At 48.1% G+C, this 21041-nt stretch overlaps 1 protein-coding gene across 1 annotated transcript in view; it reads right to left on the bottom strand.

Annotated features, from left to right (window-relative positions):
• Positions 1–21041, bottom strand: part of NCAM1 (neural cell adhesion molecule 1) — a 59469-nt gene that overhangs the window by 5330 nt on the left and 33098 nt on the right. The window contains exons 15-18 of the mRNA XM_018078581.2: positions 20921–20935; positions 13757–13759; positions 8763–8887; positions 7583–7763 (exon numbers count right to left, since the gene is read on the bottom strand). Coding sequence (XP_017934070.1) covers positions 7583–7763; positions 8763–8887; positions 13757–13759; positions 20921–20935 — 324 coding nt within the window. The remainder of the gene's footprint in view (positions 1–7582; positions 7764–8762; positions 8888–13756; positions 13760–20920; positions 20936–21041) is intronic.

Genomic DNA, 21041 nt, shown 5'->3' with positions numbered 1-21041 from the left:
TTTTTCTTTCAATTAAGATGCAATTCTAGTAATTTCTACCACGTTTTACAGTTGGATGTCACAAAAATATTTCATCCTGGGACTTCCATGTGCTAGAAAACACCTCCTGGAAAATTCCATTCAAACAGAGTCCTGCTCTTTGCTTCCTCTCCCTGCCAAGACCTGCCAGCATCAGCCAAAGGCCCCTCAAAGGCAGGAATTATCTGTGGCACAAACCACCTCGAGAGCCCTGCAGTTTTTGTGCATTGCCCACACCTTGTCTGTGACTCACAGATGAATCAGGGAAACATCACAGTCGTGGGGAAAGAATTAAAATGATCAATTCTTGGAAACTCAGCCAGTGTGACTTCAGAAAGGGCTGGCTGAGGTCACTGCAGCCCCACCTGCAGCAGAACAGGACGTGGAATAAATCAAATATCTTCATTGGAGTGAAGAGACAAGGTTCTAAAGCTGGAAACAGAGGGTGGGGGAGCTCAGCCCAGGAATAATGCATGGAATTGTATCCCCAAAACTGCCAAGAGCTCCCAGGTCACAGTGGCTGTGCTGTCACCTGGAGCAGAGTCAGTGCCCTGGAACCCTGAACCCTCTGCACAAGGGTCCAAACCCCACCAGGCTCCACCATCCCCAGAGCCCCCATTCCTGCTCTGACGGCCCCAAAACGACCCTGTTCCCTCTGAACACCCAAAGCAGAGCTCCTGAGCAGGCACAAGCCCCCCCTCCTGGTCTCCCCCTCCCTTCCAGCCCATTCTGTGCCCCTCTGCCCCCGGGGTGGGGAGATCTGGGGCAAACCTGCAGGGAACACCCTTGGTTCTGTGCTGTTCTTACATTTTGCACTGCAGACAATCAAACTGGGCCAGGTAATCGCCTGCAATTTGGTTTCTTCTGGGCTAGTAAGAAAGCCCTGCAATTTACAGGAACTTCCAAACCTCTTCTGCTGGCTGAGTATCATAAATTCTAATTCATGACATGAATTGATATTCCAAATCCTTCAGAGACCAGCAGTAAGGAAGAATAATTTAAGAATCCTCCATGACCCCTTGAACTTGGAGGCTGTTGGTGCTGCATTTCTTTTTCCTGTATAGATTTTGCAAAGGAATTTTGCTGTTGCTATAAAATGCAGAAAGCATGTGGTGTGTTATTCATTTTCACAGACTGTCACATCTGATTAAATTAAATTGATCTACAAATGCTTCTAGGAACTATTGACTCCATTCTGTAGCAGAATTTAGGTTTTATTTCAGGAAACTAATATTTAGACATCCCTAAAGAGTTTGTTGGGGTCTAAAACAATTCTGTGTAGAAAAGAAATGTATAAATAAATAGTCACTGTTGAGCACCAGCTGCTCACACTGTGTATGAGAGGACATGTAATAAATAGATGTTGGACATTTCTGACCTGATCCAGAGCACATTCAACCTTTCCATTAATCCCCTTTTGCTATTCTCAGGACTAAGAGGAATAACATTTCCACAAGTTAAATAAGGAAACACAAAACATTAAAAAACTTCTGGAGTCCTTAATTCTAAAGAAGTGAAGAATTTATTAATTACAAATTAATTTTTTTTTTCCAATGGAAAATGAGCTTCCTGCAAGACTGACTTTTCTAACACCCTCATTTTACAGTGTACAACAAAATGACCCACGGATTTTCCTTTCTGCAGCTCAGCTTTACAGACACTGCCAGAGAGAGCTCAGCTGTGTCTTCCTAGTGGGGTCTCAGCTAGGGAATGTTCAGGCACAGGCAGACAAGGAGACAGAAAGGGATGGAGAGGAGCAGGTATGATTCCAGGCATTTCAGAAGTCCCACAGTATTTGGCAAGAGAAAGGAGTACAAACAAAACAAATAAAAATTCATTTCATGCATCAGAAAAAAAAAACCCACCCAAAAATACCCCCATAACCCAGGAGAGAAGCTCTTTGTTCTCAGTGGATGCCAACAGCTTTGATCTGAGTGTCCCTGGAAGGAGGGGTGATGGGTTTTACAGCCTCCTGCCCTCAAACCTTCTACCAGCCCAGGTTGTTCCAGCCTGGCCTTGGACACTTCCAGGGATCCAGATACAGCCACAGCCCCTCTGGGCAACCTGTGCCAGGGCCTCCCACCCTCTAGCCAGGAATTCCTATTCCTCCCCAACATCCCACCAACTCTGCCCTCTGGCAGAGGGCAGCCATTCCCTGGGCTCTGCCACTCCTGTCTCTCTGCACCTTCCCTGCAGCCCCTCCAGGCCACCAGCAGGTCACCCAAACCCTCAGGTCTGCAAGAGAAAGAAGCCCTTCCTGCATATATTCCATGCTGCCCAGACTCCTGTTTGCTGTTGAATAGGAGATTAATCCTAAGTAACTTCAGCCACATAAATGCTCTCTCACCTGCCTGTCTGGCAGAGGAGCCCCTCAAACCCCCCTGCCCAAGGCACCTCTCCTTGGCCAGAACAACCTCCCCAGAGCTGCTCTCTCCACACCACACTGTCCAGTTAGAGTCTATCCAAGGTAATTTTAATAACTGTGACTTGGGTGAGATCCATCTCAGCCTCAGCTAACAACCTCCCTCTGCAGAGGAGGAGAGACCCACAAAGAGCTGACAGCAGATCTACAAACGACCTTGATTAGCTCAGTTACAGGGGAAATCACACCACTTTTTAGTATTATGATTACTTTGCTGTAATCACTTCACAGTGATTTACTTTTCAGTACCACTAAGGTGTAAACTCAGAAGATGTCACACGTTCTCTACGCTCTAAAACACTGAAAATGAGGGTTTTCTAAAAAAAAAAAAAAAGAGAGAAATCCACAGGCTTTTATGTGCAACACCTGCACCAAGTTTTTCATTTATAATTTAGGTAGAAAAGCAGTTCACAAATCATGATGAACAAGGTCTGAATAAACACAGCAGAGATTTATGTGCAGAGCAGAAAACGACTGCGGGCAGGGTTTTGTTTGTCCCTAAAAGGATTCTGTTAGAGAGATTAATCCCATCCAGCCAAGAGCATTTGAGACTTTCTGTACAGACAGTTCAACAACTGAGTCAACAATTTCATCCCTGGCCACCTCAGCCCCACTCAGAAAGGAGAGACCCCATTTACAGAAGAGCATTAGAGCCAAAGGGATTTCCCATCACCAAGAAAATTCATGAGGGGCACTGGGTTTGGTGTTGGGTTGGATTTTTTGGTGTGGGTTTTTTTTTGGGGGGGGGGAACGGGACGTGGTGTTTGGGGTTTTTTTTAAAAAGTAAGGAGCAAAGGAAAAAAAGTCACCTGGAATTTGCTCAAATGCAGAAATGCAACACCCAGCAGTTGGCAGCAAAGATGCTCCTGTTGCAGCAGTTCACACCGTGGATTAATAACCCTGCCTGGCAGTGTCACATGCACAGTTAACCAGCAATAGTATGGAGGATCAGTAGTTATAATAATAATAATAATTTAGCTGGGCAGGTAACTAAGCTTTTCTGTTAAAGTGCCAAGGAAGGGGATCTCTGTGAGGGTGGCAATGCAGCAGTGGGGACCAGGAGGTGTTAGACAAGCATCCAGTGCAGCTCTGGGGGGCAGGGGCTGCCTCGTGCCCAGCCCTGCCTGCACCCCAGGGCCAGGGTGCTCCCAGGGCTTCAGGGCCAGGGGGAATGGAAACAAGAATTTCCTCAGTGTGATTCCCACCACAGGTTCCTACTCAGCACATCAGGAGAACCCTCCACTGGCCACAGCTGGGAGTCCACGAGCCAAAGCCCCCCGAGACCCTCGGGCAAGCAGCAGGATGGTCTCAGACAAATCTTCTGTTTCTCTTTAGAATCTGCAGGTTCAGACTCGTGGCTGGGCCTTTAGAAAGCTTTTTGCACAAGACAGTGATGGTCAGCACCAAATGTGCAGAGAAATCAGTAAAAAGCAGAATCTTAAAGGCTTTCACCATTGTACCTTCCTTTGATGAAAAGAGCAAGCAAACAACACCAAAAAAAATTCTTTCTTTACATCCATTAAAAAGGGCAAATTCATTACAAGTAACCAAAAAAAATGTTAAAGAGAAAAAACTCGGCTTAAACCTTTTTTTCCTTGTTACAAAATACTGACTCTTTCAAATTAAACATTTTTTTTTTAAAGTGTTCTGTGTTTGTTTCTTTTTTTTTTTTTCTCTGAACTGACATGATCCTCTGAAGCAAAGTTATCTGCTTTCACACCTTGGTGGGACCTTTTCAAGCAAATATTGCTTTATTTCGTTTTCTTTTTTAAGTTTCTAACAGAGCAAAAGCAGAGTCACTGCAGAGAGAAGCAATGAAACAAAGGAGGACGACGTTGATGGACTTCCCAAGGTCGCTGCAGGTGCCAGACAATGGTTCCCAGGAGGGGAAAATATGGTTGTTTAAAAACAAATTTGGTGCATGTGGCAAGCGTGGATGTGTCCCGTGAGATCCAAGGTGACATGTATGACGACAGACATAGGAAAGGGTAAGGGGGGGGAAAAAAAGGGAGAGGGGAGGGAAGAAAGGAGGAGGAAGAAAAAAAGAAAGAAAGAGAGAGAGAGAAAGAGAGAAAAATAGATAAAAAAAATTAGGTCATAAATATAGAAAACATAAGAATCCAAGGTCTATTTAATTTCGTAAATTAAAATGGCTCAAGGGGTTCAAGGATCAGCACATTCACCACAAAAGGGCTGGGGCAGAAGCTCAGCAAAGCCCAAAGCTGCAGAGCAGGGTCCAAGGCAGGGCTGAGGGGTTTGCAAGCAAATGAGATTAAGACTGATGGAACAGAAGGCTCAGCAAGAAACACAAGGAAGTGGTTATCTGGTATTTGAAAGGACAACGCTGCCTTTTACACCGACAAAATAAAGGGAAGAAAAGCTTTTGTGGAGCAGACAATCCACCTGCCTGGCCAAGCCCTGCCCCAAAGCCTGGACTTGGATATATCCAGGTGACTAAAACCCTGAGGAAGCACCAAGGTCTCAGGAATACCCTGACTGTTCCCTTCAGCTGCCTGTGAACCACTCCAGTGCAATTACTGTTATTGTTATTACTGAAAACAGTGCCCTTCTCCTTCCAGCCACACTGTGCAGAGGATGGTAACAAAGGGCTCTCCATGACAAATAAACACACATCTGGTCTGCAGGGAACTCCCAGCTGTTGTTACCAAAGCCATGTGAGAGGCACTGGCTCTGACTTGCCCTGTGTGGCTCCTTTTGAAATCAAACTGTAAAAGCAAAACGCCAGGAAAACAAAAAGAGGAAGGGAAGGAACACCCAGAGCCCCTTCCCTGCTGCAGGCTGGCACTAGAGCCAGCAGAAAACCTGCTCCCTGAAAATATTCTCCTTCATGCTGTTAGGTTGGGGATCAGCTCAGGGAACCAAAGGGTCTGGAAACACCTTGCGAGGCCAAAATGGCAAAAACCCCGAGAGACAGAGCCCCAAAGCCAGCTCTGAGCACGTCACTGCTCAGGGCTCTGCCAGCACCTTCTGAGGAACAGCTGCATCCAGCTGCTGGGGCAATCCTGCAGCACATCTGCACTCCCAAAAACTGCTCTTCCAAGTGCTTCTGACACTTCCAAGTGCAACATTTGAGCAGCAGCCTCGAATCCTGGTTCCTCCTGCACTCCACACCAGCCTAAGGGAGGGGGAACTCCAGAGAGGACAGAGAACTTCCACCTTTGACAACAAACTGGGCTTTTCTGCCCGTTTTTCAGAGGGTCCCTGCCCACGTTACTGTTGGATTTAAAGGGCTCAGTGGCATCTGAGCTCGTTACCCCTCCCATTGCCCTGGACTACAGCACATCCCTGTGTGCTCCAGAGCCAACAGCACTCCCAGACTTTATCCCTGTGTGCTCCAGAGCCAACAGCACTCCCAGACTATCCCTGTGTGCTCCAGAGCCAACAGCACTCCCAGACTTTATCCCTTTGTGCTCCAGAGCCAACAGCACTCCCAGACTATCCCTGTGTGCTCCAGAGCCAACAGCACTCCCAAACTTTGCTGAGGCCCCTCCCAGCTGTCCCAGGAGCTTTGCTGTCCCATGGGGCACGTGACAAAGGCTAAAATAAAACACCAGCACAAGAAATCAGCAGTGGCTGCACACAGAGGACCGTGGTGGAACAGAAAGACTGATCAGTGCTCGTGACTTAACTGGGGAGACACATCCCAGGGCAAAGGAACCACTCACTGCTGTCCCAACCTCGGGGTTTGGCTGCTCAGCTCTGAACTGACCTCAGGGCACCCTCTGCCAAACCACCCTCACCCTCTGCTGCCACACCAGCCACAGTTGTCCTTCAAATGGGTGAGGGGAGTCAGTATTAGAGCTGTTGAAAATGAGAATCAGAGAGTAAGTTGCTTAATGAGTTACTGAGGGTTCTTCCACCCAAAACTCCAGCCTTGTTCAAACAGCCCCCCCAGCCTCTCTTTGGCCCTGTTTCCCTCCTCCTCCTCCCTGCCACACACACTGTCCAACTGGGTCACTCATTTGTATGCTTAACAAATCCTCCTGTGCCTCAACCAGGGACTTCAGCATCCACACTGCACAAGGTCTCAGCTGTTCCCTTCAGCCAGGCAGGGAGGGGGCAAAGGAGGGGGCAGAGCAAGGGCTGAGTTCTCAGGGCAAGGGAAAGAAAACAGTTGTTCTGAAGGAAAACCACGAGACTGAGTTAATCTGGAAGACAGAATGGAATCAAATCGTTCCCCTCAGCGTGGACTGTCAGCACCAACCCTGGCAGGAACTCTGGCTGTGCAGTGAGGACCTGACTCAGGAGATCTTTAAAACTGCCCTGTCTTTAACCAGCACAACTTTCAGGTACAGGTAGCCCAGCAATTCCATCCTGAGGTTTTGGTTGCTTTGTGTGGGTTTCTTCCACCCATTTTTTTTTTTTTAGATGTCCACATGTAGAGAAGAAATTCTGACTGGCCTTTCCACACCTTGCAAACTGCTCAGTTCCTGCAGCCCAGCTGATAGTTCTGCTTGGTTTTCACAGCAATTGTCCTTAAACCTCACTTTTTAAGCACACTAATGAGTAAAGTCTGTCTGAAACAAGAGCTTCCAGCAGCATTCTAATAATTCGTTTTAGTGATTTTTCCGAATTCCCTCCCCAACATTAAGCAGGTGCTGTTTGAAAATTACTGTAATTTGATCATTTGATCTCCATTTCATTTAATAAAGAGATTTTCACTGTCTCCTTTCCCAACCACTAGCAAACCTCCTTATGCCTTTATTCCTCCAAAGGCTGAGCTGGATGGACAAACAAGCAGTAAAAGCAAGCCCAGAGCAGATCTGGGGGGGAAACCTGCGTTGTGATTGCAGATTGCCCCACAGATAGAAAGAGTTTAAAACGGGCCCCGCACTTTCTGAGCCCAGAGAAAGTCTCATCTGGCAAATCCTGAGCCACAGAAAGCCAGCCCTCCCTGGGAACAGTGAGGCAGGGGTTTGTCAGGAGCACTCCCTGCTGTACATACTGGAACACGGAGCACAGGTATGTACACTCAGGCCAGAACTGAGCTTTGGATGGGGAACCAACCGTGATCGATGGGCTGGAAGCAAGCGAGTCTCAGGGTTACTCAGGCACATTAAAGGAGGCAGCACCGGTGCATTAATTGAAGCAGAAAACAACAAAAAGCTGTGCCGGGCGTACCTGGGATGACAGTGGGCTGGGCAGACGTCCTGAAGGCGTAGTGGGCGGGTTTGGACTTGCCCTGCTGGTTCTCTGCCACCACATAGACCTCGTAGTCGGCGTTCCAGTCCAGGGACTTGAGCATGACGTGGTCGCTGCCCGACGGGAGCCTGATCTCCGGCTTCCACTCCGAGGAATGCTTCTGCAGGGCAGGGACAGGCAGGGAGACACAGCCCCGGGTCAGCAGCCAGCCTGCACAGCTCTCAGGGGGCTGGGCATGGGGACAGGAGGCTGCAGCACCAGCAGGCAGCACTCAGTTAGGGCAGAGCATCACATCTGTGTCCCTCAGCCAGGGCAGAGCATCACATCTGTGTCCCTCAGCCAGGGCACAGCATCACATCTGTGTCCCTCAGCTATGGCACAGCATCACATTTGTGTCCCTCAGCTATGGCACAGCATCACATTTGTGTCCCTCAGCTATGGCACAGCATCACATCTGTGCCCTCAGTTAGGGCAGAGCATCACATCTGTGTCCCATCAGTCCACTCAAACAGCTCCCAGGGGGCTCAGAGGATGGTTCCAGACCCCTCCCAGTGGTGCCCAGTGGCCATAAACCAGAGCACAAGTTCCACCTCAACACGAGGAAGAACTTCTTCCCCTGGAGGGGGGCAGAGCCTGGAAGAGCTGCCCAGGGAGGGCGGGGAGTCTCCCTCTTTGGAGACATTCCAAACCCACCTGGATGTGTTCCTGTGCCACCTGCTCCAGGTGACCCTGCCTTGGACTGGATAAACTCCAGAGGTCCCTTCTGACCCCAACTACTCTGTGAAAACCTCCTCTCTAAGTGGAGAGGATGAGAGAGACCAAAACAGCCTCTTTCCTGCCCAGAATCCTGTTTCCTGAATTACCACACCCAAAGAAAATCCCTCATTTCCTCCTCTCATCTTTGCCCCATCATTAGACCACTTTCAGGGGGGCAAAAGCTGCAGCTTCTCTACCTCACAAAGCACTTTAAGAGTGTTCTTACCTATCTTAGCATGTCAAATTTAAATCATTTGAGTGACAGAGATTTACCTCTTAACACAGCTCTGGCCTGATTGAGCACCCCTATTCCATTCCCAGCCCGGCCTGGCCTAGCAGACCCAGCTTTAGGGCTGTGTGGCTGCCCAGGGGGCAGGGGACAGGCTGGGGGGGTCCTACTCACAGCTTTGTACTTGATCAGGTAGTGTCTGATGGGGGAGCCGCCGTCGTCCTGCTTGATGACGTTCACCTTGATGGAGTTCCCATCCTCTCCTATGTGCCCTTCCAGCTTGGGAGCGCTGGGTTCCCCTGGAACAAGGGGGGATTCAGGTTGGTTTGTTAAAAAAAAAAACCATTGGGGGAAAAGTGCTCAAAAGTCAGAGGAATAGTTCATTGCCCTGGGGGTATCAGAGCCATCCTGAGCCCAACACTCTGGGTGTCTGGGGCACAAATATCTGCCAGAGCCAAGGATTCCCTGCACTGGGCAGTTTGTTTCACCAGCACAAGTTCCCATTTTTGTGGGTGCTGGAAGCAGAGGCTGAGTGACAAAGGCCCCCCCCTTCCCCAGGAATATCCCGGAGCCATGACCAGATATATCCTCTCGACTTCTGCTGCAAAAACTGATGTGGAACATCCTGAAAACACCAAGGTGGGGGATGTGGCAACCAGGCTGCTCCTGTGGGACGTGGATCTAAAGAGCATCACTGAAAAGGGACATTGTTCCTGAACACACACTCCCAGATACACCAAAGTGAGGTGAAATACAGCTCACAAATGATCCAGCTCTCAAGGTATCCCACAGGGAACGACACCAGAACTCTGCAACAGTGAGATCTGCCACCTCAGGAGGAGCAAATGAGATCAAAATTGGATGCTGAAGTAACATTTGTGACTTTTTTTAAAGCTCAGCCTGCTGCTGAGAATAAAACTTTTTTAAAAGACTTATTTCTATTCAATACTACTAAAAGTGAAAGGAAATAATAAGCCAGTTGTACTAAGATCAACCCAAAACCCATCCCCAATTCTAAATCTGTTCTGTCTGGATTTGTATTCAGCTCCTAATGGGAAGCACATGCATTTCTGACTGGCCAGAGAAAAGTTAATCTTCCAATATAATTCAGAAGTTGATCTTCATTAGTAATCTGAAACCCTTCCCCCTCCCCATTCCTGGCCAAAGAAAGGATTTGAGCACATTTTGTTTGGTGAAACATCAATGAGAAAACTGCAAGGCCTGGACTGACACAGTAATTTAAGATTAATTCCATTTTCTTGCACACTCTCACATGCTCTAACATCCCAGCTGCTCCCAGAAGGCAATTACCACCCATGGACACCCCCATGGGAGACACACACAACTGTGTTTCACAACACAGCAACTTCTGTTAAAGATGTACAGAGGCCATGTTCCCTTTTCCCAGGTTTTATTTTGCTTTTCCAAACCCTTGCTCTGTCTATGCCCCCCTTACAAGGCTCCCCCATAGAAGCTGGACACTGCAGAGCTGGATTCCACCCTGGGACACATCAGATTAACCAAGCAATTGTATTTTCTTTTTCTTTCCTCAATCCTAAAAGAAAAACATCACCACAAAGTTACAGGTTCTGACCACTGAGTTAAGAAGCTACTCTGCAACAACACTGGTTATTCACCAGTAATTAAACAAACCCAAATGTCTGGTTCTATAGGGTTTTTTTACACAAGAAACCAGCTCCCAGTAACAACTGGGAACAATTCCTGGCCACTGAGCCTGTGCTGAGCCATTCCAGAGCAGCAATTCTGTGGGTGTGAGCAATGGGTCACTGCCAGCTGGGCAGGGCAAGATCAGCATCTCCTGGGGCTCTTTGCCACCCTCACCTCAGGGAGATAATGAGCAATAAGTAAAGAGAATCTGGAATGATAAGGGAACACTGTACTTACAGAATTTGACCTTTTATCTAACACAGGATGGATCTTTTTTTCCGGTGACTGAGCACCAAGACTAAGAGGAACATCCTTTGAAAAGATGCTCGTTCTTGATTTTAAATGTCAGAGATGCTGCTGCTCTTTATACACAGCCATTCCCATGATTAATTACCTTCTCTGCTGAACCTTTTCTTCACTTTGAATTGCCTGATTTCTAATTCCTGATTCCTTCCTTCCCCAGTACCTCAATTCCCTCCTGCCCTGAGAAACTATTCTGTTCAAAGAGGAGAACACTGAGCACTCCTCAGGGCTGACACCCAGCAGGAGGAGTAGAGCAAGCCCTGCTGAAAATACTTCAGCTTTCTCTCCATAATTACATGGCATTTCATTTCTCTTAAGCAGGTGGATGTAATCCAGATACAACGGGGCTGTAAAATGAAAACTGGGTTAGTGTGTCAAACAAAGGAGGAAGAAGTTTAGTGGGGAGAGTTTAGTCCAGCAGAATCAGCAGCCCCAGGATGAGTGAAGATGTCAGTAGCTGAAGAGAGAAGGTTGTCACCAGCAGGTTAGAGAAGCAGCTCATGCTCACAGACATGCATCCTCCCTCCAGCCCGGGGCTGAAAGGCAAAGAGCATTACAGGGGGGCCTCATGCCTGGGGAGCTCCCACTCACACCCAGCTCGCTGGGCACGTTGCAGAAATCTGCCCCTTCCACCTCCTCAGGGGCATTTTCCAGCCTTAACGTTCCACAGAATGTGGGGTCCTTGAGGAATCCCCCTGGGGCTCAGTGAGAGCCACCAGCTCCAGACACACCAGACTTCCTCTGGATCCTCATTTTCCAAACATCTGCTTCCAACCCACTCTGCTGCAGGAGCAGGGACGCAGGACCTTGGGCTTCCACACTGCTGGGGGATCCAGCCCGAGCCCAACTTCACCCACAGGACACTCTCCAGGACAAAAGCAATCCAAACAGTGCTTCAGCCTGTGGGAGAAGCCAAGAGATGTGCCCTCCTTTAACTCTCAGAAAGGAGCTCTCCAGTGCTTGGCTGTGCTGAGGAAGCAGGACTGTGCCTCCAGGAGGGGTCAGTGATGCTGGCACTGCCCTGGCAGGGCACACATCCCGAGGGAAGCTCAGTCATCCCTTCCCTGGGCTCCAGAGGTAGCTCAGAGTGAATCTGATCTGTACATGAAATCAGGACTTTCCTGCAGGCTCCCAAAGGCTGAATCACTCCCTGCTGGCTCCCACACATGGTGTGAGGGGAGCTGAGGACAGTGCTCTTACGCTTCCAAATGGGGTTTTATCCACTCCTGCTAAGCCATCAGCACCAACAATCTCCTGCTGCAGGGCAGCAGTAAATGGCTCCTGGTACCCTTGCACTGTTCAGTTTACACTCAGTGCTTCCTTGACCTACTGCCAGTCTGATGGAGTTGGGTTTCAGCAGCTGGTTTTATTATTATTCCCTGGTTTTCAGAGGGTGCCACAAGCACCAGGAGTGCAGGAAAACTTCAGGTGGGGGGAGAATATGAAAACAATCAGCACAAACTTCTCCCTGGTGCCAGGGCACTCAGTGTGTGCTGGACCCCAGAAGTGACAGCAGTGCAGGTGAGACACCTTTTATCACACCTCTCCTCTGCCCACCTGGGAAAGCAGCTCAAACTGGCCACCAGACACTGCAGAACTATTTAGGCTGAGCTTAAATCCTCGCCCAGCTGGCACCAAGGAAAGATCCTGCATCCTTGCTGTGCTTAGAGACTACAAACTGCTGTTGAGGGTAATTTCTGCCACACAGGAACAAGGAAGGAGCTGATTTCTGCAATCTCTGACCATTGTGTAAACAGGAGTAGATTGTGACCTGAGCAGTCACAACTGGAAAGAGACACCAGGGAAAGTCTCCACGAGTGGTAAATACAGAGAAAGAACAGCTCAGGAGGTTTCAGAATGCACACAAGAGAAGCAAAACACCAACAGTCAAAAAGAAGGAACAAAAAACATGCAAAAACGAGACAACCAAGTCTTCAGCCCTCCTGGAGTCCAACCAGAGAGGGCAGAGACCCAGGGAAGAGGGGTTTCCTCTGTGCATGCAGTCATGTGGGAAGGTTACTGGTGTTAGTTCTGTTTTCCTGGCAAACCCCAGCCTAAATCCTTTCCTGGATTGTCCAAGACAATAAGGTGAGCTCAGAATTCACAGGTTGAAAAAAAAGCCAATTGCTTCCTGGTTTTCCCAGTCCCTTGTTGAGCTGGGGCAGCAGAAGAGTTTCCCTCCCTCCTCCCCTTCAGGTTATGCAGAGCATGAAGCAAAGTTGTAAAAATCCCAACGCTGCAGGAACTGTTGTCACTGCCACACACTTCACTTGGAGGCTGATTCCAGCTCCAGGAGCTGCAGGGGTCAGTCATTTGCTTCTTGATTTCATGGAGATCAGCAGCTACTCTGACATGAATTTGGGTTAAATCCTTGCCAGGCTCCCAGATACTCCAGGGGTGGGGCAGCAAGAAAGTTTCAACAGCACCTCTGATGGAAACTGTGTGAGGTGGAGCTCCCATCATGAACTCTGGGTGTGCTATTTCATAGTATATATACCATAGATGGCATTATATCTATATTATAGTGTATACATACAGTATTTTATAGCAGAGCTCCCATTCGAGCTGTGCTAAAGTTTTACTCACAGTAGAAAATATTATTTCTTAAATCTCAATGTGACATGTATTCCCAATAACTAGATCTCAGAGACAGAGAATTTAGGATTCTTTTGGAAGGCTGCTAAACATGTGCAGTGTGAATGTGTGTATATATACATATAAATATATATATATACATACACCTCCACAAATGTGTGTTGTACAGGGGCAAAATGCTGCTAAAGCCACAGGAGAGGTGGTGTTGCCACAACCCCCCATCAAATACCAGCCTGTGGTTGGTACCCTGAGGGGCAAAGGGATTCTGGCCACTGGTGTTCATTCCAGAGAGTGTTCCAGAACCTTCCTGGGCAGCTCCTTGCTGGACTCTGAGTGAAGAAGCAAATGACCGAGCCAGGGGATTTTTGCCTCGGTTTTTTTTTTGTTTTCCCTCCAGGTTTTTTCCAAGCTCAGTGCAGGAGCCTGAGGTGGAGTTAATGCAGAAGTGGAGTCCTTCACATGCAGACAAAGTGATGAGCAACTTCTCCAAAGGGGCTCGTGGGAGGATTTGTGGAGTGACGGAATTTGGAGCTCCCTGGTCGGTGACCAGAGGGGAGTCCTCACCCCAAATCTAGGCAACCAATCAGAACAAAGTGTTTTACCTTCTGTTCACCAGCGAGGACGACATCAGCAGCACCATGCAAGCCACATGACAAAGTCACATGATACGCACGCACATGATTTGGTTGAAAGGAAAGTGGAGGAGGTCACATGGAAAATACAAAAAAATTAAAAAACTGATGTAAACAATGGGCAAGGGAAAAAAATCAACAACAGAATTACAGACTAAATAAAATAGGAGCAAAATTAAATTAGCCAGTATACATCAGAAACACTGGGGAGACAGTAAAACCGCCTGGAAAATAAGAATATTAAACCACAGAAAGCACTGGGTTATGACCTGGGTTAGGCACAGCTGCGTCACTGCTTAGTGATACCACGTCAGAGAACAAAAGGAGCAAAAATTATTGCAGAGTGTGTGCCAGAAATGCTGGAGGAATCCACAAGACTGTTGGAAAGAAAAAGGGAATATTGTTACTCAGACACAGCCAAGGTGGAAGGGGCAGAACCCGCCCAAGGGAGGACAAACCTTGGCATCCCACACTGAGGTGTCCTCCCCTCTGTAGGACAAGGGTCTTCCTAAATAACAACAACAACAACTGCAAGAGAGAAAAGCCTGCTGGGGGTGAACGTTTCCAAGGCCAGAGCTTTCCATCAAGGAGCTGCAACTGGAATGTGGGCAGTGAGAGCCTGCCCTGGGTGCCCCAGCTCTGCCCCCCCCGGGCTCCACTGAGGCTCTGGGTGTGCAGGGGGGTTCTGGCAGTGGGGAGAGGGATGAAGAGCTCTGCTCTGGAAATGAATGACCCAGCTGGCCCACGGGAGACAGCAAGTGCTGGAAAAGATGAAGGAATGTGCAGCGTGTGACAGGGGAATGGCACAACATCAGGTGTCACAGCGGAGCACACGCCAAGTCCATGCTCCACTTCCCTTCCTAAATTACTCTCTCCTTTATAACTTGCATTTTTCATGCTCATCCCTCTGTCTCACCTTAATGAGGCGACTTCACAGTGCTCTGGTACTTCCCTGTTAATGTGATGTATAGAGAATTAAACCCTTAATCTTTTGGGTGCTTGTTCCCTGACAAGATTAAGGACACGCCATTACCAGGGAAAAAACTGATGGTACAAAATGTAAAATCCATTTGTTACAACAGAGCTCTCAATCTGTTCTCTGCAGTTATAAATACAGCCTCACACAGCTCTGGGCAGGGGCATCAAGAAGGAGGGAAGTTTACTGGGCTGGAAAGGCAAAGAGTGTCTTCTGGTCATGAGGAAACACGAGATTTCAAACCAGGCAAGAGAGGCTGCCTGTCAGATCACCTCCCCAGGAGAGAAGGCTTCAGTTAAAGCTGAAGGGCAAAATCAGCAGCACAAATATCATACAATGGTTTGGGTTGGCAGGGACCTTAAAGATCACCCAGTTCCAACCCCCTTCCACTAGACCAGGTTGCTCCAAGCCCCATCTAGGCTGGCCTTGAGCCACAAGCAGAAGCTTCTGAGACCCAGAAGCCACTTGGAAATGGTGTGTTCAGTTCAGAACCCTGCAGTCATCCCCTGCCATGGGTGGGAGGCAGGCAGGCAGAGCACAGACTGCCAGGGGAATGAGGGACACCCAGAGCTCTGCTCAGGGGCTGTAACTCTGGGAGCCTCAAAACACAAGGGCTGCCAGTCTCTCTCAGAGCCACTGGGCCAAGGAACCTGGACAAATGTCATTTCTAGCTCCTGTTATCACCAGGGCTTGTTGAGCCACGGAGCAGTGCCCAGCTGAGCTGCAGAGCACAGCTTTTGAAAAGCACCAAGAGGAGAGATGCAGTTGGGTCTGTTCTGTGAAAATGCTTCTCCCTCAGTCCCCAGCTAACCACACCTTCCATCAGAGCTGGCCCTGAGCAGGGAATTGCTGGGGAGAAAGGGAGCTCAGCACTGTCTGCCTGCAGGCACTGCAGTGGCAGCTCCTGGATTCCAGCTGGACACAGGCAGTGGCACAGAAAAGAAACATCTCAACTTCCTGGTAAATCTGGAAGGGGTGGGAGGGAAAGGAAAAAGAAAAGGAGTGTGAAAGACAAATGAATCAATGGACACCTGTTATCAAACTTTCACTTTTTAGGTAAACAGGCTTCCCTCACACGTGTGTTTGTCTTCTTACAGCAAATACTCAGTGGACAGGCCCATTTCTTGGGGAGATAAATTCCAAAGCAAGAGTCCCCAGCTCCTTGGGGTGCTTTTCCCAGGACTGCATTGGCTGGATGAACTGTGAAAGGTAACACAGACTTTACAGGAAAAACCCACTCAGTTTTCCACCTGAATGTCTCTTGCTCAGTGTCCTCCACCTCCCTCATCCTGCAAATTGAACCTCTTGGCCAGTACCTACTAAATAAGACAGAAGTTTCTAGAGATTCTGGAAAACCAGGAGACTGGGGAGAAGAAACATTCATGTTAGTAGCTCATCTGAAAAATAATCCACTTTTTCAAGTGCAAGTCAAACCAGATTCCTCAGTGGAGAGAGCTGCAAGAAAAACTTCATTACTGCCACTGGTACAGAACTACTTATTGGAGCAACCTCAGAGGATTAATTCCAAGGAGATACATATTCCTTAACCTATTAACACGACTATAGACATCTCCCATAAGCTACTGATCACATCAAGGCAAAAACTCACTAAAGCCAGTGAAGAAACTCTTCAGCTTCATTAGGCTTCAATTCCTGACTTCATGGTGCCACCCAGCAACTCTCATTTTCTAATTGCTCTTGGTTTCATTCACTGAAGCCCCGAGGTCAGGGCAGGGTAAAACACAAGATCATTCAGCAGCAGCAGCAGTAATTAAATGATGCAAAGTTATAAGAGCATCAGCCCTGTGCCAGTGCTCTTTTTGTGCTGCTGAATATCACATCTTGCTGTGCTGCAGGACAGCCCAGCATACAAATGTGGCTGCTCTTTGCTCAGACTGAGTCTGTACACAAACAACAGGGACAGGGCAGAGCTGCCTCTGGCCAGGAGAAAAAGCTGAACTTCAGGGAAAATGGAAACTTGTGTCCTTACAAACCCCACCTCCCTCCTCCTCCACACACAGCCCCCTGACCCCAGACCAAAATCAAGGGTGGAAAATGTTTAGCACAAATCAGCCCTGGGTCTCTTTTCTGGGTAAAGATTCTTTTTAGGGAATAAAATGTTCTGCAAAACATTAACCCATCATTTTCCCTCCAAGAGAAGCCCACACATGAACAGAGCCTCTGCCTCCTAAGGAATAAAGGATTATTACAGGCTCTGCCCTTCGCCCTCTCCTCCCCATCCTCCAGGTGTGATGAGAATTAAAAAGTCTCCTCAGCAATTCAGAACCCCCAACACTCCAGTGCATCAGGAACTGGGGTTTAGCACTTTGGGCAAATAAAATATCCTGCAAGAAGGAACTCGTTGGCTGTGGCCACTGGCAGATAAAGGATATGGGTTAGACCACAGAATGTGCCAGTCATAAATGTAGCAATAATTATGAGGGGTTTAATTCCTTTTACTGGCCATACCATCCATCCCAACCCCCAGAACAATCACACACATCATGCTTTTAGTATTTTCCATTTGGAAGCAACGACCCATTTCTGACCCACTGCAGGTCCCCAGCCTGGAGATCACATTCCCAGAAACACAGACATTTGGTTACTGCAAACCAAAAGAGAGGCATTTGGCCTTGCAGGAATGATTAGCTGCTCAAAACACACGGATGCACCAGGAAAACCTGCCTCTTCCTTAAGGGGTTTTTTATTTCTCTCACTATTTTGTTGCAGGTATTTGCTTGGCTTTTCTATGGACATGTGACTGACTGTAAATCTCCTCCAGGCAGGGATTAAAGTCACCCATGTGACACAGCCACTCAGTCCCAGGCAGGGGTGGCCCTGGAGTCTGAACAGGCCAAAGCAGACACTTCAAAATGGTTATTTTGGATACAAATCAACTCATGCAACTTTTTCAGCTGGTTTTCCTTGGAGTACCCAGATCCAGCCTCAGCAGGAATGGCTGCCAAGGCAGCAAGGGATGGGCAAGAACTGAGGGAATCTGAACCAGGCCCATCTCAGGTAGGATTTCTTGGGAAGTTTACACCTCTTTTAAGGCAAGCAGGGCACTGGTGGTAAGATGGGGCAAAGCTCCCTCTCTCCTGTAAGATATTCTACCTCCTCATTTGCACCTCTTTCAGCATCCAACACCCATACTTTTAATATCAACTCTACCTCCCTGGATTCAAAGAGAACAGAGCAAGGCAGGGCAGCAAGAACACCCTTTAGTCCACCTCCCTTTTTGCAGAGGCAGCTTTAACACCAAAATCACTGATGGGGAACACGAAAGGCAAATGCTCCTTTTGGAAATGATAATTTCTATTTCTTTTCCCCCACCTCCACCCCCCTCTGTGTTCCTTCTAAACCTTCCACTTCCATTATTTAGCACATGCTTGGAAGGCTGACAGGAGGAGGAGGCAGAGTGGCCCCATGCTGGGATCTCCCCATGCTCACACCACACACTGCTGGTTACCAGGCACCAGGATGAGGCAATACAGCACTTTAGTGCCCTCTCCCAAGGGCTGCAGCACCACAAGCAGCACTCCAGAGCACGGGCAGCACTGCCCAGCACTGCCCAGCTACTCACTCGGTGCCTCTGGGCTTTGGGATTCAGCAGCAGGAGTTGTTGCTATGGAAACGTGGAGGATGGACAGGACACGTCAAGGTGAAACCCCGTGGAAATCAAGGGGAAGGGGCAGGGGGGACAGAAAGGAGAGAGAGGAGCTTTAGTGAGAGTGAGAATGACCTGAATCCCCATGGCAGGGCTGTGCTACCTCAAGAGGCTGCAAAAATCGTGCCCTGCTGCTGCTTTCCAGCCCCCCCTCCACAGGGAAAGGACTTCCCTGTTCCTTCCCACCTCCATGCACTGCATCCAGGGAACATGCAGAGAGCAGGAAAAGGGACTAACAGCCCTGAAAGTGGGAGCACCTCGGGAAATGAGTGAGTTCTGGGAGAAGCTGCCAGCCTGCACTGCCCAGGCTGCACCAGGAAATACAGGGATTGCCAGGACAGAAGGACAAGGAATGTCCTTGCTCCCAAAAGCCCTGGGAAGAACACAGCAGGAGGGACACGAGCTGTGGGAGGGGTTTCTCTACTATTGCACATAAAACCTTTTGGTTTTAAAGAATTATCACTGCCCTGCCTCCAAGACCCCAAGAACCATCAGTGACAGAGAGGGGTAAATCAGGCACCTTGAGGGGCTGGGGAGCAGCCCCATGGAGAGAGAGCTGGGGGGAAAAATAAGAGCAGGAAAAAACCCCCAGGGATGTTAGGAAAACCCCCAGGGATGTTAGGCAGACTGCAGCACACCCAGTGAGAAGATCATGCAGAGCACAGTGGACCAAAGGCAGCCCTTTGTGCTGTACTCACTCTCTGCTAAACGGGAGGTGGGTGCAGCAGGACTCACTGGGGAAAGAGAAAGGCAGGTGAGGAGGGGAGGGGATTCCTGGTAAAAACTGCCCAAAGGGAGAATGGGAAGGGATTTGGAATCTGGGGGTTATTCTGGGGTTGGTTTGTCGGGCTGGGGGTTTGTACATGGAGATGTTTGGGTGTCAAACCCAGTGCTCCCAGGGATCCCAGCAGGGGCTGTGCCTGGAGGAGCAGAACAGAATTTGCAAATGAAAAATACAGTTCAGCCCACAAAGAAGGGAGAAGAGCTGGAACTTACCCTACAGGGGAGCAGAGATGGGGGCTATGGATTGACTGGCAGCCTGCTGCCACATTAAAAACCACCAAAAGACTCCCCAACAACTGTGCTTTAATGCTCCTCAAAGCCACACACCTGTCCCCAGGTGATGGACATGAGGCTTGGCAGGCAGATCTGACAGTGTGGCTGAAACAAAGCTTTTAATGGTCTTTTTCCTCGCTTCTTAATTGGATTTTTTCCCTTTTCCTGCAGTCCTGATGTGCACACCCCAGCCCTGATCTCCCCTGGCTCTCACTGCTATGTTGGACTCTCCCCAGACCCTGGGAGCTGTAACACTCTCCATGATTACCTTCAGAGAAGGGATATAATTACTTCTGCTGCAATTAACAGGCTCCACACAATTGCAGGCCCCAGACTGCACATATGTTGTGGAAATGTCTCCCAGGTGACTCTCTAACTGCTGCAATTTGCAATTGTCTGTCCATCTGTCCCTTCATTCATCCACCCTGACTACCAACCCAGCCATCCTCTCACTGCTCCACTGGGTCCAGGCTTTTGTATAAAACAGGCTTGAAGGAAAAACAGCACAGGCGTGATTTAAACACGGGAATTTGGGGTAAAAATAAAAATGATTTCCTGGATTTTTTACTTTGGCTTCAGAAATCTCTGAGGATGTGACAGCAGCTTCCCCAACCTTGTCCATGGGATCTTGGGAATAACAGCAAGGACACATTAATAAAGAGAATAATGCTCTCTGAGATGAAGAGGTTTCTTTTGGCTCCATTGATTAGCTGTGATTGGAACAGCACAAAGCTGTGGAGCACCCACAGTTTCACTGACAATTAAACACTTCCATCACATTTCTGACTCACTTTGCATTGGGAAGGGGGAAACATGCTTTTTGTTTTTCATTTAGTATGGGGTTTATTTAAGTACACAATCTACACAAGTGCTGGAAGACTGTCCAAAGGCTACTAATGGTAAAAATTACTGGTGAGAAGAGGCAAAAAATGTGAATTTTTTCTCTTGAAGTTTTTGTTTTCCAAATTGTGAAGATATTAAAAATTTAGAAGTTTTTGGTTGGCTCTTAATTGGTCTCAACCAGACTTAAAGTTTACCTAAAACTTCTTCCTCTTTGGTTTCCCTGGATTATCTATATTTTATTAAAATTTAACGATTTTAATGGATTCATAAATATGAAGCCTTCCACTACTCCAGTCTGTAGTCAATACACTATCTATTATTATTATTAGACAATCACTATGTTAAATATTTCAGTTGCATGCTTTACACTAAAGACAAATATGTTAAGCCCTAATTCTGTTCTAAAAAAGAGCAGCATCACCCAGAGCAGGGTGACTATTCTAGAGTCAGTCTTGTTAGGAAATGGACACTACCAGTTACTCCATTTCTAAAGACCCTGAGAGGAAAAAGGCACTAAATTAAAAGCTAATGTCCTGTATGTTAGAGGAACAAAAAAAAAAAAGAGAGTGAAAGAAATGCAGAGAGCACTTACGTGGGTGAGGGATGCCTGCAGTTTATCCAGGGATGGAACACAGACCAAAAAAAATAAAAAGACAGAGATAGACACACAAAAAAAAATGTAGAAGATGTGAGAAGAGGAGACAGAGAACAGG

The sequence above is a fragment of the Manacus vitellinus genome, unplaced genomic scaffold (assembly GCF_001715985.3).
Source record: "Manacus vitellinus isolate BGI_N305 unplaced genomic scaffold, ASM171598v3 scaffold_41_pilon, whole genome shotgun sequence".
Lineage (NCBI taxonomy): Eukaryota > Metazoa > Chordata > Aves > Passeriformes > Pipridae > Manacus > Manacus vitellinus.
This window is presented reverse-complemented; position numbering and strand designations above follow the sequence as displayed.